Raw genomic sequence first — 27,342 nt, 5'->3', positions numbered from 1 at the left:
ATCAAGAGTTGGATGCTTAACTGAGCCACCCAGGTGCCCCATCCCCCTATATTTCCATTTCATGTCAAAGGAATCATATAGTGTGTATTCCTTTGTGTCTGGCACTTGTGTTTTTGAGTTTTATACAATGTAATTATATGAATGAGTGGCTTGTTCCTTTTTAATGTTCTTGGTATTCCATTGTATGGATGTACATAAGTTTATCCATTTACCTGTTGCTGGACATTTGGGTTGTTTCCAGTTTTTTGCTAATATGAGTAAGACTGCTATAAACATTTTTGTAGTTTTTGTGGACATTTGTTTTAATTTCTCTTGGTAGAATTATTCAGTCATTGGGTAGATTCGTGTTTACTTTTATAGAAAACATCTAGGCAGTTCTCCAACAGTCCAAAATGGTTGTACCTTTTACATTCCTCTATCAGTAATGTATGAGAATTCCATACGCTTCATATCCTCCTGAACATTTTTTATTTTAACTATTTTAATGATTGTGTGATGGTAGCTTATTATGATTATAACATGCATTTTCTTGATGATTAGTGATGTTGACTACCTGTATGTATTGGAGATTGCTTTATCTTCCTTTCTGAAGATACATTTGTTCCATCTAAATATTATCTATTCAAATCTCACTTTCAAAAATTAGGTATTTAAGTTTTTATTGTTGTTGTTTATTGTCAGAATTCTATATGCATTCTAGATAAGAGTCATTTGTTAGATATATGAGCTGTGAGTAATTTTTTTTTAATCTGTGGCCCATCTGTCCATTTAAAAAAAATTTTTTTTTTTTTAATCTTTATTTATTTTTGAGAGAGAGACAGAGTGTGAGCAGGGGAGGAGCAGAGAGAGAGGGAGACACAGAATCTGAAGCAGGCTCCAGGCCCTGAACTGTCAGCACAGAGCTGGACGCAGGGCTTGAACTCACGAACCGTGAGATCATGACCTGAGCTGAAGTCAGACGCTCAACCAACTGAGCCACCCAGGCACCCCGCATCTGTCCATTTTCTTAATGGTATCTGCTGATGAGCAGAAAATCTTAATGTTCATAAAGCCTAATTTACCAATTAAAAAAATTTTTATGGCTTGCATTTTTGTTGTGTAACCATCCAGGTTTTGTGTGACCATCCAGGCTTTGCTTACCATATGGTCATGAAGATACTCTTCTGCTCTGTTTCTAGAAACGTTCTTCATATTAGTCTGTAATCCATGTTGAAACAGTTTTTGTAGATGGAATAACAGTATCGAGACTAGTTTTTTTCTATTTGAATAACCAGTTTCAACAATACTTGTTATAAAAAGACTTTTCTTTCCTCGTTGAATTGATTTGGCACTTTTACTAAAAATCAGTTGCCATTGAGTAGTTTGTTCTCTAAGTTTGTTCTTTTTTGACATTGTTTGTTCTGTACCCTTAACATTATCACATAAATTAGCTTATTGGTGTGTTTTTCTCTCTTTTTTGCTTTTTAATGCAGAGGTAGTCTGGAATTTCTAAAACTTTTACAAAATCAGGAATATACATTTTATGCAATTTCAATAAAAAATTGCAGAGTAATATTACTGTACAGTATAATTTCTCTGTTATGTTTAAAATACATATTTATAAAAGTATGGAACAAAGTATTAAAATAGAAGAGGGCTTTGTGTTATCCCCCAATGGAAGCAAGTCCAACATTTACCTTGTTTTTATTTGGATTTAAATCAAGGCTGAAATTCTGGTCCTAATTTCCCATCCTAATTGATTTTTAATCTAATAGTCTTATTATTGAAAAAACTTGTTTAGCCCACTAAGAAATACCTAAGAGTTGACTTAAACAAATTTAAAAAAATTAAATAAAGATCAAGTGTGTACTATGTTCTGGCCTTTGGACTTGGCACTGGAATACAGCAGTGATCAAGAGGCTCCAAATCTCAAGGGGCTTAGAACATGAGAGGCAGAGGCTGGCCTCTTCTGAAACAGAAATGAACAAATTATAAATCAAGCATTTGGGATCTTTTTTTTTTTTTTTTAAGTCTGGGTATTCTCTTTTTTTTTTTTTTTTTTTAATTTTTTTTAAACGTTTATTTATTTTTGAGACAGACACAGAGCATGAACGGGGGAGATTCAGAGAGAGAGGGAGACACAGCATCTGAAACAGGCTCCAGGCTCTGAACTGTCAGCACAGAGCCCAATGCGGGGCTCGAACTCACAGACCGTGAGATATGACCTGAGCCAAAGTCAGACACTTAATCGGCTGAGCCACCCAGGCGCCCCCAAGCATTTGGGATCTTGTGATATGAACGAAAGTTTCTTGATGTTCTTTATTATGTTACAGCTGATAGATGTGTTAAAAATATCACCCCCCCCCCAAAATATCACCCAAGTGATACACCTTACCATTTGGGTAGGACTCATCTGCAGCATACAGCTACCCTTGCTAACTTTTGTATTTTCTTTTGTTTGTTTGTTTTTAATTTTAATTTTTTAATGTTTGTTTATTTTTGAGAGAGAGAGAGACAGAGCACAAGCAGGGGAGGGGCAGAGAGAGAGGGAGACACAGAATACCAAGCAGGCTCCACGCTGTCAGCACAGAGCCCCGTGCAGAGCTCGAACTCACAAACTGTGAGATCATGACCTGAGCTGCAGTCGGACCCTTAACCTACTGAGCCACTAGGTGCCCCTGTTTTTGTTTTTTAATGAAAATATGTCCTGAGGCCTTACTATATAGTATGAACATTGGGATGATTGAGTATGTATATCCATGGTTTTGTCAGGTATGTAGTTACCTTCTAAAATTTTCGTGGCAAAGATTTGTTTTGTACCTGTGATCAGTATTGTGACTCAGGTTTTTTGTTTTTGTTTTGGGTTTTTTTTGGAGGGAGGGGTGTTTTATTTTAATCCAGAGGAACCAGAGGTGTTAGCCTATGTTTTAAAACTCACATTTGATAGTGGTACAAACAGCTGTCACACTGAATAATTGTCAAGTCATTATGAGGGTTTCTGTTGCTCACTAATCTAGGTATAAATCTGGATTTTTAACCACATGTGATGGGTAAAAATTAGTTCTTGGGAGAGTTTATGCTGTGTAGGCCATCTGTTCCTACAGATGAACAGAATGAAATGTTAGCCTTAAAATTTGCAAGCCAGTGAACTAAGATGTGTGATAAGGTGGGCTGAGTGAAGTTTCTAGAGAAGACACTTGAAACTTGGCATCTGTGTGTGGATGACCATGGATTTGGTTGCAAAAGGAGTAGTGTATGTGGCTAATACCCTTTATTTGATGGACAGGAGTCTTTGTTTTTAACTGATTCTCCATGGTCGCCATCAACCTGTTTTATCATCTAACACAGTATGATTTGATTGTTTTTTTATAAGATTCAGGTAAATTTTCCCTTTTCTGTGTGCCTCCACTCCCAGTCTACTTGAGGTCCCCTCCTTTAATTCTTATCACCTAGCTATATCATTAACTCCTTTGAGGGTTGGAATTGTAGCTTCATCTTTGCATTACATGCACTTAGTACAGTGCTTGGGTCATGTTAGTCTTTCAGCGATGATTGATAAAATGAATCATCATTGCAACTTCTTGCTTTAGGAATGACAACAACTTATTTTTTCCACATTCCCTTTCAGTTTTGCCTATGAATATATATGCTTTTTACGTGTTATTTCCATGAATTTTTTATCTCTTGTGCCTCCTGTCAAGGCGTTTTCTATGTTGCCGTTTATTTATCTGTCATGATTTCAGTGAAGAAATAGACCCAGACTGTGCATTGTTTTTGTCATGTAACATTTGTAATTAGATTACAATTTTTTTGTAATTTGTAATTATAATTAGATTGTTGATTAATTAGATTATATTGCCATTTACCAATCCTCTATATATATAAGAGCACTGTTGCATGTATTTGAGCAATCTGTTGTTTCAGTTCAGCCATTACTGTAAAATAGTCACAAGATAATGGGCCTGTTCCCAGGGCCACAGCCCAAGCCCCTTATCCTTGTTTGGTCTCCTTTTCTTTGGACAGAGTAACCCGTATGGTTTTGTAGTTTAACGTTCTTCAACTAATTGGGGAGATCCAATTATTTCTCTGAACCAGTATTTTGATCTAATGTTTGATTAGGTTTTAAAGAGTATCTTCTTTATTTCTGAGTTATGTGTACATGAAGTCTTAGTATTTTATTTTAAGTAAATTGTATTTAGTAAATATTTTTAAATCACCTTGTTTCTGAAAAAGATAAAATCACACATGCTTGACAATGAGTTATTTGTTGAGTTAAAATAATAAATCCTAGAGGGATGTTGGTTAAATATATTTCAGTCCTAAGTCACCTTGTTTGGATTTAGGTGGTAACCAAGTCTCTGCTAGCAGTGTATTTAGAAACCATTTCATCAGATGTATTTTTCTGCAGGGAGTTCTGTTGTAGTATGCATTCATTTTCAGTACTAGCACACTCAGAGGACAACTGTCTCAAGGTGATAGGAGCACTTTCTGGTACCCCCTCTTGTACCAACTGTGTCATGCATTTCATTGTGGACTTGCTCTCTATATTCCTTCTTGATTGTGTGCTCTTATCTTTATCATTAGGTTTAAGTGACATTTTAGGTTTAGATTTTTCCCTCAGCCCATTAGGTAAACTCTAGCCAACTTCTACAGCTGGCTTCCAGGTAGGTGTAATAGAAGTAATAATAAGAATAATAGTAGATGATGGTGGTGATGGTATGTTTTGTAAGTGGTTTGCAGTTTAGAACAGGATTATTAACTTTATTTCCTGATGACAAAACAGGTTGGACAGAGAGGCCCACTTAACTGCCTATTTTACTTAGATGTGAACCACTGTTTTAGATGTACTTATTTGTTTAAGCATTTACTGGGTACCCCCCCCCCCCCAAAAGAAGGTAGCCTTTAAACTCACAATGAGATTTTGACAGGTTAACTGACATGCCTTTGGTCATACAACCAAGTTACTGGGATTGTATCCTAGGACAGTTGGGTTAACTAAGAGCATGTTTTTACCTATTTATGCCTCTCAGGAGGAGTAGGACTGGGGTCTAGGGCTTCTGACTCTCAAATTTTGGTTTTTCTGTCATGCTTCCTATTTCAAATAATATGTCCCATTGTTCCTGACCCTAACTGCTTGTCAAAATTTTGGTTTCAAAAATGAAGTCATGGTAACTAGATCATATTGCTTCTGTGTGAAGAAAGACTTCACATGTTAGGAATGCTTGGCAGCCCAGAGGATGTCTTATAATTCTCCTGTAGAAAAGGAAGTTTAGTGAGAGAGCAAATGAGAATATTTTATAAGCAGTGTTCCAAAAGGATTCGAGGAAATTGGTATTTACCCATTATTCCCACATGTTCTCAATTCCATTTTTGTGTTCCTTTCCATACTCTGACTACATGTATTTGTTTTTTTTTAATAAATAATTGTAATTGTACTGTACATATAATTTTTGTAGGAGGCTTACCCACACAGTTTTGTATTGTATGCATTTCCCCAAGTGTTGAATGATTTTCATAATTATAATTTTTAATGCTTTCACAGTTCACATTGACATGCGGTTCCGCCATTTAATTAACCATTTCTCTGTGGTATAAATTGCTTTTTCCCTTGAGTTATTTTCTAAGGACATATTCCCAGGAGTGAGGTCACATAGTCAAAGTATATGAAACATTTTTCTGGCCGAGAAATCATTTTTTAACCACACTAATTGAATGTCGGTACTTTAACATACATTTATTTCTGCACTTTTTCTTCCTAGTACATTAGTAATCGGATACTGTAACTAATGGAAAGTAACAGGCATATAGATAAAGCCTTACAGTTTGAACTGGAAATACATCATAATTTTCTCCCAAAATTCACTATCCCATTTCGTTATGCTTTGCCAGAGTGATGGAGGACTGGCTGAGGAAATGTGGAGAAATTGCTATTAAAACCTTGGCCATGGTAAATTGAAAGTAAACTTCAGGAGAAAAGCTTAGCTATACAAGAAAAGCATGATTACTCTTTGTGGTTGGCTATTGAAATAAGAGTTTAATCCTTTTGTCCTTTGCACACCAGTCTCTATTTGATATGTGATATTTGTCCACTCCCCTAAAAATGTAGCTAATTAATGGGTATGGTACTTTATGTTGTAATTCTGTCAGTACTGCAATTAATTATTATCATTTTTCACTTATTTTAAAAATGAGTAAATGAAGGTTCCTGTTAATGTTCGTTCTTTATTTACTCAAAACAGTGGTATTTGCTCATCCTATCTTCTATGAAAGTTTTTTTTTCTTCTATGAAAGTTTTAAGCAGAGATGGGATTCATGAAAACCATTTATATTCTGTAATAGATTCTTGCATTGAGTTTGAGTTCAAAATAGATAAAATCTTGAGATCCTTCACAGTCAAGAGTTTATAAGTAATCAAAAGTACTTTGTGGAGCGTAGAGGGCCAAGGGGACTCATAATCAGGAAGTAAAGATAGAAAGGCAGCTCTGAATCAGGATAAAGTCCTGTGATCCTATAGAGGTATGTATTTGACTATTAATTTTTTTTCCTTAGAAGACTCATGATTAGGGCACAGAAATTTAAGATTATTCTAGTTTGAAGCTGGAAACTGGATTGCTAGCTTTCTCAAAGTACATAGGAGAGTCTACCAAGAATTGTCTTTACCCAGATCTAAACTTCTCTACTTAAATGTAATATTCTTTGCCTTTGCTGATTGAAATTAGTTTTAATTGCATTCCCTTAGATAAGTATGGAAAACATTTTGGATGTTTCCAAGACCAAAGTTTAAATCATTTTACATGTACTTCGTTTTAACTTGTTACGTCTGGGCTGTTTTGGCATTTAAAGCCATTAATCTTAACTCACAATTTCTGTCCCAAGACAAATGAGAGGCAGATGCTCACATCTGGACCATTTGTTCCAAACATTGTTTCATTCACATAGTTTAAATTGCATTAGAAATTTTGATAGTGATGAAATCAGGAATTTAGAGTGAATCATTGGGTCTTTCCATTGAATGGGGAAGATCGTAACTTCCAACTTAATATAGACCTATAGACTTAAATATTTTTTGTGGATATTATAATTTACAATATGCATTGTTAGTCTGTTTTAGCTTTCTTAAAGAGTTATTTAAAATGATAAACTTTGGGGCGCCTGGGTGGCGCAGTCGGTTAAGCGTCCGACTTCAGCCAGGTCACGATCTCGCAGTCCGTGAGTTCGAGCCCTGCGTCAGGCTCTGGGCTGATGGCTTAGAGCCTGGAGCCTGTTTCCGATTCTGTGTCTCCCTCTCTCTCTGCCCCTCCCCCGTTCATGCTCTGTCTCTCTCTGTCCCAAAAAAAATAAACGAAAAAAAAAAATGATAAACTTTTAGGGGCTCCTGGGTGGCTCAGTCAGTTAAGCGTCAGGCTCTTGATTTCAGCTCAGGTCATGATCTCATGGTCTGTGGGATCGAGACCCACATCAGAGCGTGCTTGGGATTTCCTCTCCTTCTCTCTGTGCTTGCTTGCATGCGCATATGCATGTGCTCTCTCTCAAAAATAAATAACATTAAAAAAATTAAAATGATAAACTTTTAGAGGGAAAAGTGAACACTTGAAGTATTGTCTGTAATTAGAATAGAAAGTTAGGTGTAAATAAATAAATGTATATATATTTAAACCCAAAAAGTACCATTGCTGTTCAGCTCACTGTATTTCTTTCTTGCCCTTTCATTTCTGGCCAGTTTGAAAGACTTAAACTGCATTATCGTTTCTTTTATTCCTTGGTTTGTTATAAAGAACAATACTGTATGTAAGAGTAACACAGCATAATCAAACAATATGATCCCATAATGCAGGGATAGTTCAACATTTAAGAACCTAAAAGGAGAAATAAACTGTCATTTTAATAAATAGATCCCTTCTCCTTATAGAAAAGCTTTCAGTTTAATCAAAACTGAAGACCTATTTTTAATAAAAACAAGTAAAAGGCCCCAAGTTTTTGGTAGATGGAAACTTCAAGGATATAAATGCAGAACATACTCTTTAAATTAGAGCTCACACTTAAAGATGGTGAAAGGCAGTAGAGTTTGGTTTGGGCTGTGGGAAATGCACAAATGAGAGAACCCGACCTACAGTTTGGGGGTTGGAAGTCCAGCCAGACACAAAGAACACAAGGAGGCTTTGGCGACACCTCCCCTGGTCTTTATCTGATGTGACATAAAGACCACATCAGATCGCTTCTCCCAGATTCATTGTAATAAAGCATCTCAGCAACATATGCATCTTACATTCCTCAAAGTTTGAGATCAATAAAATGATTAGTTAATTGAGTTCTCTTTATATTTACCTTACTTTCTGGAAAGGAAGAATAAAGCAAAACTATCCTGCCCTTAATTGCTCAACCTTAATTGTGTGAGGTCATCATTGTCCAAATTTCCCTTGAAAATGACAAAAAGGTGAATTTGTTTCTGTGGCTTGGGGTCTCTGCTAAGTTGTTCTATTTTTATTTAATTTGATTGTCAACAGCAACCCTGGCAGCTAGACAGTATTGACTGCATGTTATAAGCAAGAAAACAGACTTTGAGAAGGAACTATTCCTGCTATCAAAGAGCTAGACAAGGGGCACCTGAGTGGCTCAGTTGGTAAAGTGTCCAACTTCAGCTCAGGTCATGATCTCACGGTTGTCTCCCTCTCTCTCTGCCGCTCCCCTGCTCACTCACTTGCTCTCTCACTCACTCTCCAAAAAAAATAAAAAAATAAACATTAAAAAAAAAAAAAAAGCTAGACAAGTAGCAGAGCCTCAATTTGAATCCTGATCATCTGCCCGAATCTAGAGACCGTGTATTTTTTTATGAGTATATCATATTCCTCTAAAAGAGCTGTCCAAGAAAATATAATGCAGTCCACAAATAGGGGCCACATATGTAAATTTTCTAGTAGCTTTATTTAGAAAAACAGATGAAATTAATAATATAGGTCTAAAATATTTCAACAGGGGCGCTGGGTGGCTCAGTCTATTGAGTGTCCAGCTTCGGCTCAGGCTATGATCTCACTATTGGTGGGTTCGAGTCCCATGTTGGGTTCTGTGCTGACAGCTGGGAGCCTGGAACCTGCTACGGATTCTGTGTCTCCCTCTCTCTCTGCCCCTCCCCTGCTCATGCTCTCTCTCTCTCTCTCTCTCTCTCTCTCTCTCTCTCTCAAAAATAAACATTAAATTTTTTAAATATTTCAACATATAATCAGTATTAAAACTTGAGATATTTTACATTCCTTTTCTTTAGTACTAAATGTTGAAACTTGCTGTTATTGTACTCAGTATATTTCAATCTAGACTAGCCACATTTCAAGTATTCATTAGCCATTTATGGGTAATGGCCACCATACTGAGCAATGCAGCTCTATATTGTGAAATCCTCTGCAAAAGTCTATACCTTGAAAACGTGAATTTGTGTAATATTATAGAAAGAATCTTTGCATTACACATGGATTTGCCAGAAACTTTTTCTGAATAACCAGAATTTGGAGGATATTTGTTGACATGACTCGAGGACATCTACTCATATACTCAAAGTTGTCCTGTCAGAGAACTTCCAGAAAGTAGTTAAAAGAAACCATCAAACCTTTAACTAGTTTTTGTTATTTTTTTTTAAAGGACTTGTTTCCCAGAAAGGGGGTTTAATAAATAAACTGTTAGAAACCAGGTTGAATCAAATACGTAGAATTTCCCTCCCTTCGTGGCATCCTGTGGCTGTAGGTGCCATAGGAATATATAGTTTGGTGGTTTTGCACAACCATTTGCTTTTGATTACTCATGATGAGATAGTTTTCTTCAAGTATTTGACAATGTTAAGACCCCTGGAAACAGAACTATTAGTGACCATTGCCCAGAACTACTTCTTAGCTGTCTAGCAGTGGCATGTGCTATTTTTGTAATAAGGCAAACTGCTCAGTGCCCAGAGTTCCTTAACAGAAGCTGGTATCAGCCATTCAGGGAGGTTGTCCAGACCTTCCCATTTTGGAAGACAGCTTGATCTTTGGTCTCTGATATACTCCTGGCTCCGCAGTTCTGTGTTTTGTTTGTTTGTTTATTCTTGAGAGAGAAGACGGAGCGTGAGCAGGGGAGATGCGTAGAGAGAGAGACACACACAGAATCTGAAGCAGGCTCCAGGCTCCAAGCTGTCAGCACAGAGCCTGACACGGGGCTCGAACTCATGAACCACAAGATCATGACCTGATCCAAAGTCGAACACTCAACCGACTGAGCCATGCAGGCGCCCTACTGCAGTTCTGTTTGTATGGTTATCCACCCTAAGGCCGAAATTGACAGGCTTCATCATCATACTTCAGACTGGAAAAACATTTGAATCAGCTCTTCAAATATTAAAGGGATATGGATCCAATTTGGAACCCTAGCACTGGCAAGCTGTTTATAAAGTTTGAGGAATAACTGTGTACAGAAAATAAAAACATTTGTACATCCAAGTTAACGGAGCATGGTCCTGTGATTTAGAAAAACAATTTTTTTTACGTATTTATTTTGAGAGAGAGAAAGTTCGAGCAGGGGAGGGGCAGAGAGAGAGGAGAGGGAGAATCCCAAGCAGATTCCACACTGCCGGTGCAGAGCCCAACACAGGGCTCTAACTCACAAACCATGAGATCATGACTTGAGCTGAAGTCAGACACTTACCTGACTGAGCCACCCAGGCGCCCCAGAAAATGTTTTTTTAAGTTACAGTTAACTTGGTGGTTACCTTACTGATATTTGAAAGATAGGGCTGGGTACATATGCCTTTGCATTGGACAAACGTTTTTACTTACTAGAATATAATTAAAATAGTGAAAGTTAATAGCCTTTACAATTTAATATTTCCAATCTGAAAGGATAACAGCCACACGCGCGCGCGCACACACACACACACACGCACACGGGAGGATGGGTATTGAGGTAAATTTAGCATCTTTGGGATGTAAAAGGCTACTGAGAGAGTTCATATGAACAAAAGATTTGAAGTCTGGGAGGATATTCCCCAGCAGTTTAAAAACAGATATTCAACTTCTCTATCGTTAATAGAATTAATTGCTTACGATTTATATAACATTATACTGCTTTCATTTATGTGTAATAATGCTTTAGTAGTATGTATATTTTTGAGGGGTGATTTTTAAGTGGTACTGATGGAATCATATAATTTTATCTTCATACTTAGTCTCCCTATTGTTGAGTAAAACTATATGAAAATTTAAGATAAATGGAATAGTTTGTGCTCTAGAATTACAGTAAGCATAACTTGCTTATACTTGTGCTATTAATACTGACATCATGCTTCAACAGAACTAATAGCATAATTACCTCTTATGGATCCACCCCCCCCCCCCCGTTCAACCAACAATTGTTATGAAACCACTATTCTTGAGCTTGTAATATCCTAGGCATGGTGACAGATGATGAAAATAAGGACCAACAAATTGGAACAAAAGTATCGGGGAAGATTTAAGTGTAACTAGAGAAAGGAGATGGAAGAAGTTCTAGGAAATAGAGATGGTATGACCAGAGAACGACCATGACCTAATAAGAGACCAACCTAATTGGGATGTAAAACTGTTCATGAAAATGGATGTGGGCAAGTATTGGAGTTTAGTGACTGGGAACCATGAAGGTCCAGTCTAAGGAACAAAAGATACAGAGATTCTTGAAGAAATGGCTGCTGGTAGGAGAGTGCATAATAGTCTGAAACCCGGAGAGAGTCTAGTTAGAGGTAAAAGGGACTAATCTAAGGCAGTGGTTCTGAGAAAAGAGAGAGGTTGAGAATGAAAAGGTAGAAGTGACAAGTCTGTACTGACTCAATGGAAATAGGGAGGTGTGAGAGAGAAGAGAATTCAAGTCTAGCCAAACTTGAATGTGCTACTTTGGATCATTGTGATTCAGTACTGCCTATTCTAAGTACTGAGGGTATTGTAAAGAAATAAATGGGTCATTTATTTCCCCCAAAATGGGCATGAGTCAAGCAAACAAATGCTTGATTGGTACAATGATAATAAATGTAATGAAGAGAATAAACAAGGACATGGGATGGTCTGGTAGGGAGAATGGAAAGCTGCTTCAGATAGGGAAGCTCTCCCTGAGAAAAGTGACATTAGTTTTGACTTCTGAGTGATAAGGAGTCAGCCATGCAACAACTTGGGGGAAGCCAATTCTAGGCCAGAGGGATAGCCTGAGTTAAGTCACTGGAGCACAGATGCATCAGTAGATGGAACCAGAGAGACCAGCTGTGTGAGAAATTTTTATCAATTTTCCTGCTCTCCGGAAAAACAAGTAAGACAGATTTTTATTTAACCAGGACTGCAGTTAGCTTATCCTTTGACTGTCTCAGATCTCTGAGTTATCTGATTTGGACTATATGTGTTTGGCCAGAATAATAATGTTTCACAACGTTCAGAGGTCAATACTCAGTAGGTTTAGATTGTGGTAGGGGTAACCTCCACGGGAAGGCGAGATGCAAATCAAATGTAGTTTTAAGTCCTTTCTGTTCATGTGAGAAATATTAACTTGGTGGAGACTTGAAACAGATGGTGTGCAGTTAGAGTAGATAACTGTATTATTCCAAATAAACCATTGCTGAAGCTGGGAAGCAAAAATCCATATTTCACTTTTTCCTATTGACATTATCAAGTCAGCTGTGTTGCTGCTGCGTTTAACGTGCATTAAGCTTATCAACAGGGTTTGATGTTGGCAGGCAATTCCAACATATCTTTAAATATTAAAGTTATTAGCTTCAGAGGAGACCTGTTAGTTACTTTCAATATATAGTTACATAATGATTGTTAATACATTACTGATGGATAGCTGTCTAGTAGTATCTTGTACTTAGTGTAACAGCACTTCTCAGTGGTTACTGTATGGCCTTTCCTAATCTCTCTTTCCTCTCGGTTACAGAGAAGGAAAGCAGGAGTGTGGAGTGACTTGCCCAAGATCCCACAGCTGATTAATTGTGAGAACAATCAGGATTCAAAGCCTATCTCCTAGTTGTATTCTAGCCTTCCTTCTTCTCCATCAGAGGCATCAGGAAAGCAGTTGTGGCCAATACTGAACTCATCATCTCTCCTCTCCAATGTACTGTCCCTCTTGTGGCCTCTGTCTTGGTCACTTGTCTTATCTTCCACATCTAATGAGTCAACAAATCCTATTTATTGTAACTCTAAATATCTTTGAAATCCAATCCCATTTCCCCATTCCTGTTGCTACTCCAATCTCAGGCCATAATCATCTCTCATTATAACAACCGTGTAAGTGGTCTCTTCCGGCGTTATGATCTTACTATTTTTCCTATTGCAACCAGTGATTTTTCTTTTCTTGTGAAATAGTTCAAGCTTACAAAGTAAGAAAAAAGCACAGCATAAAAAACACTCATGTAACCACTCTTTATCAAATTTTACTGATTCGTCTTACTTATGTTTTGCTTCCAGTATTTCAAAGAATTAAGCCATTAGGAGATGCCTGGGTGGTTCAGTTGGTTGAGCATACACCTCTTGATTTTGGCTCAGGTCGTTATCTCAAGGTCATAAGATTGAATCCCCTTTGGGATCCGTGCTCAGTGTAGAACCTGCTTGAAATTCTCTTTCTCTTTCTCTGTCCTCCCCCCACTTGCACACACTTTCTCTCTCTCTCTTCAAAAAAATAAATAAACCATTGGAACTACAGTTTGTACCACCTGATTCATGCCCTTTTCTTCCCTTTGCAGTAGTCATCATCCTGGATTTGATGTTTTATTTTTATTTTTTTGTATTTCCCCTGCCCCGGGGATCATGACCTGAGCTTAAATTGGTATCTAGAGTCAGCAGCTCAGCCAACTGGGCCACCCAGGCACCTCTTAAATTTGATGTTTATTATTCCCTTGTTTTAAAAAAGATTTTACTATGTATACATATGTAAATGTACCATATGTAGATTGATCTATTACCATATGTAAATTTTTATGGTTTTAGGCTTTTATTAAATTAAAAAATTTTTTTAATGCTTTATTTATTTTTGAGAGCGAGAGAGAGACAGAGTGTGAGTGGGGAGGGGCAGAGAGAGAGGGAGACACAGAATCTGAAGCAGGCTCCAGCCTCTGAGCTGTCAGCACAGAGCCCAATGTGGGGCTCAAACCCATGAACTGTGTGATCATGACCTGAGCCGAAGTTTGACACCCAACCGACGAGCCACCCAGGCGCCCCGAGGCTTTTATTAAAGTATTCCTCTATCCGTATTTTTCTTGCAGTCTGTTCTTTTTACCCAATAATACTACATTGTTTGGGGATTTATCCTTTTAATACATAAGATCTAATACAATAAGTTCACTTATTCAGTAGTACTATTTCATTTGTGAATATGCCTCAGTTTTGTTGCTGGACATTTAACATGTTAACTTTTGTACCTAGATTTTAGTATTTGCTCAAGTTACACTAAAAATCTTGCATGTAATTAGAATTGCATTGAATTTATACATTAAAATGAAGAGAAAATAATGGGGACAAGTCTTCCCATCCATAAGCATGATAGATGTAACTATTCTTTTTAAGAAGGAGACTTTTTTCTCTTTAAGTTTATTTGGAGAGAGAGTGCATGTGGGTGTGCACAGGAAGGGGCAGAGAGAGAGAGAGAGAGAAAGAGAAAGAAAATCCCAAGCCAACCCCACACTGTCAGTGCAGAGCCCCCACAATGGGCTCAAACCCATGAACTGTGAGATCCTGACCTGATCCGAAATCAAGAGTCAGATGCTTAACCAATTGAGCCACCCAGGGGCCCCTTAAATCTCCTTTTATGTTTTTTCAGTCAGCTTATCTTCTTCATAAAGGGCTTATGTATTTTCTGTTAGGCTTATTTCTACATTGTTTATAATTTTTATTGTAATTCATATCTTTTTGAAATTAGTGTTTGTTTGCCAGGATATAGGAATGCAACTCATTTTTAAAATATTGGACTTCTATCTAACAATCTTGCTGAACCTGCATAATCTAATAATTGGATGGTTAGATTCTCTTGGTTTTCCTTATAGAAGGTCATCTAGTGTGTATAAAATGACAGTTCCATTTCTTCCTTTCCTATACGTATTATTTCTTCTTAACTGTTCTGCTGCTGTGGCTTGACTGGTGAAAAATGTTGAATAGAAGCATTGATTTATCTTCTTTCTGAGCTGAAAGACATTGCTTTTAATGTTTCATCAATAAGTATGACATTTTATAAGGGTTTTTGGAAGAGAACCTTTGTCAAGTTAAGGAACTGATGTTCTATTTCTAGTTTTGTTCATATTGAGTGGAAATTGGGTGTTATCAAATGCTTTTTCTGTAATTATTGACGTGATTTTAAGGTGTTTCTTTTAATCTGTTAATATGGCGAATTTTTCTGTATTTAAAAATTTTTTTTTAATGTTTATTTAATTTTGAGAGAGAGAGAGAGACACACAGAGCATGATCAGGGGAGGGGCAGAGACAGAGGGAGACACAGAATCTGAAGCAGGCTCCAGGCTCTGAGCTGTCAGCACAGAGCCCGACGCGGGGTTCAAACTCATGGACTGGGAGATATGACCTGAGCTGAAGTCAGACACTTAACTGACCGAGCCACCCAGGCACCCCTCTGTATTTTTTTTTTAACTTTTTTTAAGTTTATTTGTTTTGAGAGAGAGAGTGCGCATGAAGGGTGGAGAGAGAGAAACCAAAGCAGACTCACACTGTGACATTGTGGAGTCTGATGTGGGGCTCGAACTCATGAACCATGAGATAGATCATGACCTGAGCTGAAATTGAGTCAGTCACTTAACTGACTGAGCCACCCAGGCACCCTTGTATTTTTTTTTTTATGTTTATTTTTGAAGGAGAGAGAGAGAGAGAGAGAGAGAGAGAGACCAAGCCTGAGCAGGGGAGGGGCAGAGAGAGAGGGGGAGACCCAGAATCCAAAGCAGGCTTCAGGCTCCAACCTGTCAGCACAGAGCCCGATACGGGGCTCGAACTCATGAACCATGAGATCATGACCTGAGCCACCCAGGTGCCCCTTACTGTATTTTAAATATATAAAATTATGCTTGCATTCTTGGATAAACTCAACTTGATTGTGATTATAGAAAAATACACTTCCGTATTTGGTTTGCTAACTTTTACTCACCTTTATTGTGGTATAATTTAGATAGAATTAGCATATTACAGTCATAATGTAAAATATTTCCATCACCATAAAAAGATTTATCATGGGGGTGCCTGGGTAGCTGTTGGTTATGTGTCCATGCCTTAATTCCAGCTCATGTCATGAACTTACCATTCGTGATATGGAGCCCCCAGTCAGGCTCTGCGCTAGAGCCTGCTTGGGATTCTTTCTCCCTCTGTGCCCTGACCCGAGTGTGTTCTCTCTCTCTCAAAATAAATACAAATTTTAAAAAATTAAAGAGAGGATGTATCTCGCCCCCCTAATGTGCCTTGTTGTAGTTTGTTTCTTTCCATCGGTCCCAGACAGCCACTTGGCTGCTTTTTGTCCCTAATTTTGTCTTGTCACAAAGTTTTATATAAAGAGGGTAATATGGTGTGTAGTTGTGTTGTGTGTCTGGCATCTTTCACTTAGTCAAATGCTCTTGACATTCATCTATATTGTTGGATATGTGTGTCCGTAGTGTTCCTTTCTGTTGCAGTATTATAATTTGTGTTTCTTTGATGACTGGTATGCTGAGCATCTTTTTACGCCCTTATCAGCCATTTGTAGATTTTCTTTTGGGAACTGTCTCTTTAAATCTCTTCTGTTCATTCTGAGTTGCTTGTTATTATCAAGTTATTAGGGTTATTTGTATAGTCTTCATGTCTCTGTGTCTGGGATCAGAGGGCACTTATAGAAGATAGAGAAAGGAGGGATGACTAGGGGAGAAATTAGCATCCTCATGAAGCAAGTGATCCTTCACAGTTAGGTAGTCATCTTTGAGGTTCTTCTCTTAGTTATAGGTCTGTCTGTTTTTGGAAGAACATCAAATAACTAGCATCATTTTTGTAACTCCTCAGCTAGCTCTGACCTCAGTTGTTAGTATTCTGTCTTTAAATAATGTTTTCTTTAAAAAATAATTTTCCCTGTTTTTAAATAAACTTTTGTATGTTATTTTTCTTGGAGGTCCGTACGTAAATTGTCTTTATATCCAGTCTTAAGGGAATAAAAATGTTATTCAGATGAACCACTTCAGTGGAAGCTGCAAAATAGATTTTATACGCATAGAAATAAACTAAGAATTAGAAATTTAATTTGTCAGTTTTTTAATCAGCCTTTGCAGAGGTCAGTAAACTATGGCCACTGGTATTTTTGTAAATAAAGTTTTATTGGAGCACAGCCACACCTGTTCCTTTTTGCATTGTCTAGAGTGTGCTGTAACAGCAAAGTTGAATAGTTGTGACAGACACCATATATCGTCCACAAAGCCAGAAATATTTACTGTCTTGGCCTTTGCGAAAAAATTTACTGATCCCTGAACTATGAGAATGTATTCGATAAATTAACTTTATGTATTTAAAAATGTGGAATGGAAAAAAAATATTTTCCAATCTATTTTTAGTATACAGTAAAGTATTAATTTTATTTTAATGGATCTCTCTGTCTTCAAGATCCCTTGTAAAGCATCATTTGGTCATTTCTTACTTGAGTCCTTATGCCTCAATTTTTGTTGAATGATAAATTATCTGTCATTGTAAACAGTTATTCCTGGCTGTCTCTGCATGTGAAGCCTGCATGTGATTAGAAAGTTGGATGTGTTGTCAGGTTCATGGCAGAGCTACATGGATGAGAAATGTTCATCCTTAAGCAGGTGCTATGCGCACAATCAATTTAGCCAGCCTTACAAGCCTACAAGTGCAACAGTAATTTCGATGTTCTTTCCTCTAACTTTAGCAGATTAGAATTGTCAATCTTGGAAATGTTTCTCATCTGACAGTTACTCATTCAGAATATTTCCCTATTTTTGGCAATGGTTAAAGAGAGACTGTAGACAAGGAAATCTTTTTTTTCTGATGTTTTCCTTGGTTCTGATCCCAACTTTAGGGGCACTATTTAAACCATATCTTTCATGATTTTGTCCTTATGTGCTACCTGGCAAGCTCATGTAGCCTTCCCACTGAACTACTTATTGCTCTGTAAAGACATCCTTGGCCTTCACACATGGTAATGTTTCTACTTTTTATTTTCTTAGTACTTTGCAAACGTTTCAATATATATGTTTACCTTAATCAAGGCCCTATCTTCTATTGTCTCTTTCCCAAAGCCTGGCAAATACAGGATAGTCAGTAGCATGGGATCTAGAGAGCCTCAAAATTCAGCTACAAATGATAACACATAATCCAATTATTTCTCAATAGAGGATTGTTTAAATGAACTGTGGTACTTCCACACAGTGGAATATCACGCATCTGTTAGCAACAAAAGGTTGTGGAATTAAGCATTGCAGGACATATTTTGAAACTGTAAAACAAAACAAAAGAAAAACAAAAAAACCAAGGAGCAGTACAGTTTGTGGTATAGATCCGTTGCCTACTAGTCTACTGCTCTGCAACAAACCACACTAAAACCTAGTGGTCTGAAACAGTGTTGATTTTTTTTGCTCATGACTGTGAGTCAGGCAGTTGTTCTGCTTTTGGTTGTTCTTACTTATTCGTATGTCTGCAGTCAGCTAGCTGCAAACCAGACTCCCTAGGATAGGCTCTCACGTGTTTGGGGTCAGCTGGCCTTAGCTCGGACAGCTCATCTCTGTTCCATGTGGTGTCATCCTACAGCAGTGGAGTCTGGATTTGCCTTCATGGCTGGGTCAGGATTCCAAGAGAGGCTCAGAACTGGCACTCTGTCATTTCTATTGCATTACGTTGGTCAAAGCAAGTCAGAGGCTCTAGCCAGATTCTGGGAATAGGGAAATAGATCCCACTTCTGGATACATTGCAAATGGGGTGGATGCAGAGAGGCCATTACTGGGGACATTCAATTTAACATCATTATGCTTTCTTTTTATAAACAGGGGTGGGATAGGAATTTATATTCGTGTTTACTCATTTGTGCATGGAGAAAGAATGGAAGGATACACAAGAAATTAATTAAAATGGTTACGTATGGGGGCTCCTGGGAGGCTCAGTCATTTGGGCGTCCGACTTCGGCTCGGGGCATGATCCCGCGGTTCGTGGGTTCGAGCCCCATGTCGGGCTCTGTGCTGACAGCTCAGAACCTGGAGCCTGCTTCAGATTCTCTCTCCCTCCCCTCCAAAATAAATAAACATTAAAAAAAAATTTTTTTGACGAAAATAAAATGGTTACCTTTGAGGTGGGGTAGGTAGGGACAGGAGCAACAGATATTTCTTTTTATATCATGGTGATTTCTGAACCATATAAATATATAGAAAAGAAAATTAGGTGGTTTTGCCTCGCCCCCAAAGATTTAGAGGTTTAAAAGGTTTAAACCTTCCCATAGTTTCTTAGTAAGGAGTCTTTTTTTTTTTTTTTTTTTTAAAGAAATAGAATGACTTCCTTGGTCAACATGTTTGGAGTGATCAGTATTCCTGTTCTATTGATCTGAAAGATCTATATTCACCTCATTTTTCTCAGTGATGATAATCAGGAGCACTTGACCATATCTTCTACCCAAAACTCAGCATACATAAACATCTCAATGGCCAAATAAAATTATTTATTTTAATAGATTTGTAATCTAATTCAAGTAAGTACGTACTGTATGGCCATTATTATATATGTTATGGTACCCCTCACAGAACCTTGTTTTTGATGTGTTATCCTAGGAACACATGAGGAAAATCATTACCACACAAAACTAGTAAGTGATAAAGCATTTTTCACATCAAGTTCACCTTCTTTTACCTAAACATACTTTTTCCTTGTAGCCATGGGGGTTTCTCTTCTTTCCAGTAGTCTAGGAAGTCCTTCTCCTGACATAATTACATTTTTCTTATCTCATATTTATACCTCTTCTATTTCTTTTTCTGTTTTCTGCTTCAAAGTAATTTTTTAGAACTTTTTAAAAGCAGTTTAGGGGCACCTGGGTGACTCAGACGGTTAAGCCTCTCCAACTGTTGATTTTGGCTCAGATTATGATTTCACGTTTCAGGGGTTCGAGGCCCTGCATCAGGCTCCTCGCTGATGGTGCAGAACGTCCTTAAGATTCTCTCTTTCCCTGCCCCTACCTGGCTTGCGCTGTCTCCCAATAAGTAAATAAACTTAAAAAAAAAAAAAAAGTAAAAGCAGTTTATAATGCTTTGTAAATACTTTTGTTTATGGGCAGTTTAACATACAGGATTCTTCTCAAGTAATATTTATCTGGGTTGTTTGTGTTTATGTTCTGTATTACTTTTCTTATAGAAGTGTTCTGCTCTTTAGTTCCATGTCTGATTCTTCAAATTCCTGTGTGAGGAACAAAAGCTCTGCTGTCACACAGGGAACTGTTCATTACTGTGTTCTCTCTCTCATCAGTTTTCTGTTTTCATGACATCCACATTATATTGCACGATGGAGAACTAAAATCATCATTCAGACACACTTTTTCATGTTTGCTCTTTTAGTTCCACTAGTGATATTGGAAATGCATGTGGTCATGCATTATTATTATTAATTTTTTAATGTTTCATTTTGAGAGAGAGCACATGTGCCTGCTCGAGCAAGGGTGGGGCAGAGAGAGAGGGAGGCAGAGGATCCAAAGCAGGCTTCAGGCTCTGCACTGACAGCAGAGAGCCTGATTTAGGGCTCGAGCCCACAAACTGCGGGATCATGACCTGAGCTGAAGTCAGATACTTAACCGACTGAGCCACCCAGGTGCCCCTCGAGTTTTATTTTTTAAGCCATATATACCTAAGTCTTCAAAATAACCAAAGCACAGACTCAGAGTGACTAAATCAGTTACGCTGAATCTTAAAATCTATGTTTAGAACCAAGTTGAACCTTTATGACAAAAGTAAGGGTTATTTTGATTTTCTTGGACTGAAGACTTTATTCCTTTTTGATATTCCAAGCAGTGGTGTTTATGGGTTCAGAGTGCCACTTGAGAGAAAGGAATTTCTTCTCTTTGCACTGTATCTAAGGTTCTCTGGCATTGAAAAGATCTCAAGATATGGTTGGTTTTTTCAAAGAATTCAGCTAGAATATAAAACATGAGTATCTGTTCCAAAAAAATTCAGAAATGAAGTCACTGTAACAGTGATGACATAAAGGCATGGCACAGCCAACAATCAGAGGGTTAAAATGCCTACTTTGGAATGTACCCCTTATCCACCATTTGAGCAGCTGCTGTATTGTCATGTTGTAAACCACTTGGTTAGATCTCACACCATGAAGTGCCTTCATGCCACCCAGCCTCCAATAAAAATACCCCCTTACATGGTACTTGGTGCTTTTGCAGCTGTTATTTCTTGAATCATTCCATGTAATCTCGCTGAGGTTAGATGGATTAGCTGTTGATAGTGTACCCATTTTCTATGGAAATATTAACTCGGTCATGGTCACATAGCTAGTTAGGTGGTATATCCAGAACTTGACACTAGGCTTCCTGTTTCCTAATCATCATTTCTGTTTACTGAGTACCTTCTCCAGCCAGCACTAGTTGAGGCATTGTTTTTTACCCACACCTGTTTCCTACCAGGTAGGTCTTATTACCTCTTACTTTACATTTGTTAGAAATGACCCAGAAAGGTGAAATGATTTAATAAAAGTAATGTAGGTTCTAACAGAATGAGAATTCACATGAAATTTCTCAGCCTCCATACCCCATGTTTTTTCTACTAGTCGATGTTATTGAAACATGAGCTACAACACTAGTGTTGCAGATTTATGAGTAGTGATGTGAACAAGAGATGTGAGTAGTTTCAATCTGTAAACGGTACACTGCGGGGTGGGTTTTGCCCAGTATCTAAGCTTTCACTTGGTGTATAATTCAGTGTTCTGCAGTTGGGCTCCTCTCAGTTTTTCATTCTGCCAAGTGCTGAATGTTAAAACACATCTTGCTGTTACGTCCTCCTCGGGCCTTTGGCGCCCTTGCTGTAAAGGCAGGTGGTCTGAAGAAAGGCTCCCTCTAGGTTGTTGCACACTATACACAACACATTATAGTGCGAGACAACTGTCAGTTCCTTCCTTCCCCTCTCCCCCCACCCTCCAGAAAGCTGGGCCCCAGATGGGAGAGCTGGAAACATGTCAACCATTCTCTGAAGGGCATTGAGAAAAATACTGTCAAGAAGAAAAAGGCAAACGCAACAGCTCATTAGTCCACTAATCAGACAGGACGACCATCAATTTCACAAAGAAAATGTCCTGGACAGAGAGATGGGAAGAGCTGGCAGAGTGTTGCCCACATGGCTCTCAGAGAGCCGCACATTTTTGTCAGGGGTTTTGTAACTTGAGGACATTACTTGATAGACTTTATGTATTCATTAGATCTCTTTCCAAAATATGACCAATGCAAACTGAAGCATAAAAATAATATTTGGTGATATTTTCCTCATTAAAACATGCTCATAAATGTGCAGAGATGGGCTTTTTTGCCAGTGTCATGAATGTATTGTGTCTACAGCTATGATCTCAAAGAAAGAAATCTTTGGTTTAACATTCTCATTTGAACCTTTGGTGTATCCGTGTCTTGTTCTTTAAATTGAATTCAACAGTTATTGGAGAATAAATACATGGCACTTACATGAAAAGCTTGGAGTTACCGAGAGGAACACATTTCAGTTTAAAGATGATATGGTGACCCTGGTCCTATTATTAACCAAGTATGTAACATGTTCTTTTTAATGGGGGAAAGTAACTGAAGCTGCTTTAGAATATTACTCCAGTCCTGTTGATACTAGTCCAGACCTATTTCTGATGTCATTAAGTTTAATCTGTCAAATTTCTTTTTCTGGAATTTGTCGTTCCCTACCGTTATCAAACAGCTGCTTATGAATTGTCCCCATGGTGAACTAGCCTGTACTTTGTTTAGATTCAGCTCTACTTTTCATCTTTTTAGATACTGTACATCATAAATGACATTTGCATGATTGATGTCAGGGATGTTGACTCCACCTCTTTTTCCCTGCTTATCTCTAGTTAATATATATAAAAATTTAGTACTTTGTCATTTGTGGTAATTTATATACAACTGATTAGGATTCTGTTTCCCTGCTGTGCAATTGATGCCTACTGGTCTAGACAGTCCCACGTTAGCTTTTTTCCCCCTATTATTTGATGAATTTATAAAAAAGAAGTCAAAAAACAGTGCATTTGAGACAGGCTGAATATGCAACCTGGTTTCTTCCTTTCTCAGCCACTATCTTCACTGTTAACTTTCAGGTCATGTTACCCTTTGACCTTGCTGGCTTGTTTTAGTTTCCTGTGATTGCCATAACAGAGGTCACAAATTGGGTGGCTTAAGACAACAATAATCTCTCACTGTTCTGGGGGCTAGAAGTCCAAAATCAAGGTGGGACCTCTGAGGAAGAATCTAGTCCATACCTGTCTCCCAGCTTCTGCTGGTTGCTGACAGTCCTTGGCATTCCTTGGCATACGGATGCATCACTCCCGTCTCTGCCATCATGGTCACGTTGCCCTTGCATTGTGCAACTACGTCCATCTTCATGTAGTCTTCCCTCTGTGTATGTGCCCCTTCAGCTCTTCTTAGGAGGGTATCATTCATAATGGGTTTAGAGCCCCCCTCAATAATCCAGGATGATCTCCTTCCAAGATCCTTAGCTACATCTTCCAAGACCCTTTTTCCAAATGAGCATAATATTCACAGTTCAAGGTAGTCAGAGGTACAGTCGTCCTGCTCCCCCAGCCTTTAACCACAGGAGATACATTCTAAGACCCCAATGGATACCTGGAACTGCAGATAGTACCAAATCCTAAATACATATTATGTGTTTTCCTATACACATACCTGTAATAAAACTTAATTTATAAGTTAAGCACAGTAAGAGATTAACAATAAATGAAAATAAAATAGAACAATTATAACAATATACTGTAAGTTATGTGAGTGTGGTTTCCCCCTGTCTCTCCCCCTATATCAGAATATCTTATTGTACCGTACTTACCCTTCTTTTTGTGATGATGTGAGACAATAAAATGCCTGCATGATGAGGCGAATGACCCAGGCATGATGACCTTATGTTAGGCTACTCTTGCCCTTCTGACTCTCTACCCATCAGGAGGATCATGTGTTTCCAGACCATGGTTGGCCGCAGGTAACTGAAACTGTGGAAAGTGAAACTGGCTGAAAGGGAACTACTGTAGATACCTTTTGAGGGCCCTCCATACAGCCTACTCAGATAAGCATCTTCTTAACTTCTCAGTCCTCTAGGAAAATATACTGGTGTTTCATATTTCATATTTCTGTTACGATTTTTATTACCTTGTGGACAATTCTGACCTCCATTCCTTTTATTCTCTCTAGTTGGTGCTGAGAAAAGAGTGCCAGCAATGCCTGGATCGCCTGTGGAAGTGAAGATACAGTCAAGATCCTCACCTCCCACCATGCCACCCCTCCCACCAATAAATCCTGGGGGACCCAGGCCAGTGTCATTTACTCCAACAGCATGTGAGACCTCTTAATTTATTTGGGTTTGTGGTTCAGAGTGACGTTTAGATCTAAGTGACTGGCTGCTATGAAGCCTTCTGCATATGCTATTCAACATTTTCAAAATAGCTGTAAGGTATTTTATATCTACACACACACATATGTACATATGCATATTACACACACACGGTTATTTCTTTTATAAATTGCTTTTGCCCTCTGAGAATAGTACTTAGCTAATTTAGGCATTTGAAAATTTAGTGGTATAGATACTTTGTTTTCATACTCTGGCTATTAAGTAGCTATTTTTATTTCTTGGCTCTAAAATGAATTTAAATTATTATATTGCTTTATAGGAATCAATGTAAATTTCATATAATTACCAAACAACTTCTAAAACTATTCCAGGACTACCATGGTAAGGCTCTTGACAAAAGAGAATGAATATTGTATTAGTTTGCTAGGGCTGTCACAACAAAATACCACAGACGGGTTGGCTGAAACTCACAGTTCTGGAGGAAAGAAGTCCAGGATCACGGCGTCAGCAGGTTTGGTTTCTTCTGAGGCCCCTCTCCTTGGCTGCAGATGGCCACCCTTCCTGCTGTGTCCTCCCATGTCCTTGCCTCTGTGCATGTGTATACCTGCTGTCCTTTCCTCTTATAAGGACAATAATCATAGTGGATTACGGACCACCCACATTACCTAATGTAACCTTTAAAGGCTGTGTCTCCAAATACAGTCACATTCTGAGATGCAGGGGATTAGAACTACAACGTAGGAATTTGTGGGGGAGCATAATTCAGTCCATAAGAATTACATTAGCCAGGGGCGCCTGGGTGGTTCAGTCAGCTAAATGTCCAACTCTTGATTTCAGTTCAGGTCATGATCTCACAGTCATGGGATCAGGGCCCACATACAGCTTTTGTACTCAGTGTGAAGCCTGCTGGGAATCTCTCTCTCTCTCTCTCTCTCTCTCAAAATAAATAAACACTTAAAAAAAAGAATTACATTAGCCAATAAATATATAATAGATGTTCAACTTTGCATCAAGTTAATGCAAACTAAAACCCAATGTAATACAAGAATGTTCAAAATGGAAAGTAATATCAAGCTTTGCTGAGCATATGGTGAGCTACCTGAACACTCCTACATTGTTTGAATGTGAGAAAATTATTTGGTAGTATTTAGTAAAGTTGAATTTTCACAAAGCCTGTGTAACTCAGCAATCAGCCCTATATGTATAGTTAAACACACAAACAAAAGTCAAAAGAAGACCCAATTTAAAATCTAGACTTACATGCATACATACTAACTTGTGTGGATTGTTTTTTAATTTTCTTTTAATGTTTATTTATTTTTGAGAGAGAGAGAAACAGGTCATGAGCGAGGTTGGAAGAGAGAGAGAGAGGGAGGTGGAAGATCCTGAGCTGTCAGCATAGAGCCCGATGCAGGGCTCAAACCCATGAGCCACAAGATCATGATGTGAGCCAAAGTCGGACACTTAACCAACTGAGCCACCCAGGCGCACCTTTACGTGTCTAGATTTTAATCTGAATTTTTCTGCCTTTCTGTGCCTGTGCATGTTGAGTCTCTCAGATACTGTGCCTCATAGAGCAGAGGACACTCAGTGTTTATGGAGTACCCACAATGCATTAGAGCACTCTGCTAGGCACTATATGCATTTTCTTATTTAAATGCCTTTACATAAGCTTACACACTATCATTGCTCAAACATGTACGTTTTTTGTGTTTTTTTTTTTTTAATTTTTTTTCAACGTTTTTTATTTATTTTGGGACAGAGAGAGACAGAGCATGAACGGGGGAGGGGCAGAGAGAGACGGAGACACAGAATCGGAAACAGGATCCAGGCTCCGAGCCATCAGCCCAGAGCCCGACACGGGGCTCGAACTCACGGACCGCGAGATCGTGACCTGGCTGAAGTCAGACGCTTAACCGACTGCGCCACCCAGGCGCCCCTGTGTTTATTATTTTAAAAGGCAAAAGAGTCTAAGTGGTACAGCTTTAATAGAAATTTTAATTATTATATTTTAAAACATTTGAAATTGAGTAAGTGGCAACTGTAGCAGTCTGGAACTAGAAATGAAGTTTAATATCCTTTTTAAAATTCTATTTTCGGGGCACCTGGGTGGCTCGGTCGGTAAAGCGTCCGACTTCAGCTCAGGTCATGATCTCGCGGTCCGTGAGTTCGAGCCCCGTGTTGGGCTCTGGGCTTGATGGCTCAGAGCCTGGAGCCTACTTCCTATTCTGTGTCTCCCTCTCTCTCTGCCCCTCCCCCGTTCATGCTCTGTCTCTCTCTGTCTCAAAAATAAATAAACGTTAAAAAAAAAAATTAAAATTCTATTTTCTATTTCAAAGTTCTACATCCTTAGATATAGGTGCTGTCTTGAAATGAAGAGATTTAAACCTAGGCTGTCATTCAGATTTCAAGATACAATAGGAATAGATATATCTGCACGTGAATTCAGCTCTTTTTACCTCCACATTTGACTACTTCATTTTACTTCAGAAAATGTGCTCATATGCTTTCACTGAAGAGGTTGTGAAAAAGCAGCGTGGCTAAAAGCACAGTAATATATTCCACTTATGGATTGCTTCAAAAGGGGCAGCTCTCCAATGGCAATTGACCTTTCTGTGAACACAAAGAAACAGCAGACCATTGCAACTAATTTTCTGGATTGCTGAGGTTGAGTATTGAGCTTTCCTTTCCAGTAGCTCTAGTGATCTCTTTTAATGAAAGATACAGAGGAGAATTCACCCTTTCTTTCTTAGCCTGTTAGTCTTTTATGTAGTGAATCATTCAGCAGCTTTTTCCTCAACACTTACACTTTGCTA

General features: G+C 38.2%; 1 protein-coding gene across 3 annotated transcripts in view; it reads left to right on the top strand.

Moving 5' to 3' along the window:
* The window catches only part of CBFA2T2 (CBFA2/RUNX1 partner transcriptional co-repressor 2), a 142,392-nt gene that overhangs the window by 76,017 nt on the left and 39,033 nt on the right, over nt 1-27,342 (top strand). For all 3 annotated transcript variants that reach the window (XM_043602571.1, XM_043602570.1, XM_043602572.1), the window contains exon 2: nt 24,367-24,510. In XM_043602571.1, coding sequence (XP_043458506.1) covers nt 24,367-24,510 — 144 coding nt within the window. The remainder of the gene's footprint in view (nt 1-24,366; nt 24,511-27,342) is intronic.

This window comes from Prionailurus bengalensis, chromosome A3 (genome assembly GCF_016509475.1).
Source record: "Prionailurus bengalensis isolate Pbe53 chromosome A3, Fcat_Pben_1.1_paternal_pri, whole genome shotgun sequence".
NCBI classification, from domain to species: domain Eukaryota; kingdom Metazoa; phylum Chordata; class Mammalia; order Carnivora; family Felidae; genus Prionailurus; species Prionailurus bengalensis.
This window is presented reverse-complemented; position numbering and strand designations above follow the sequence as displayed.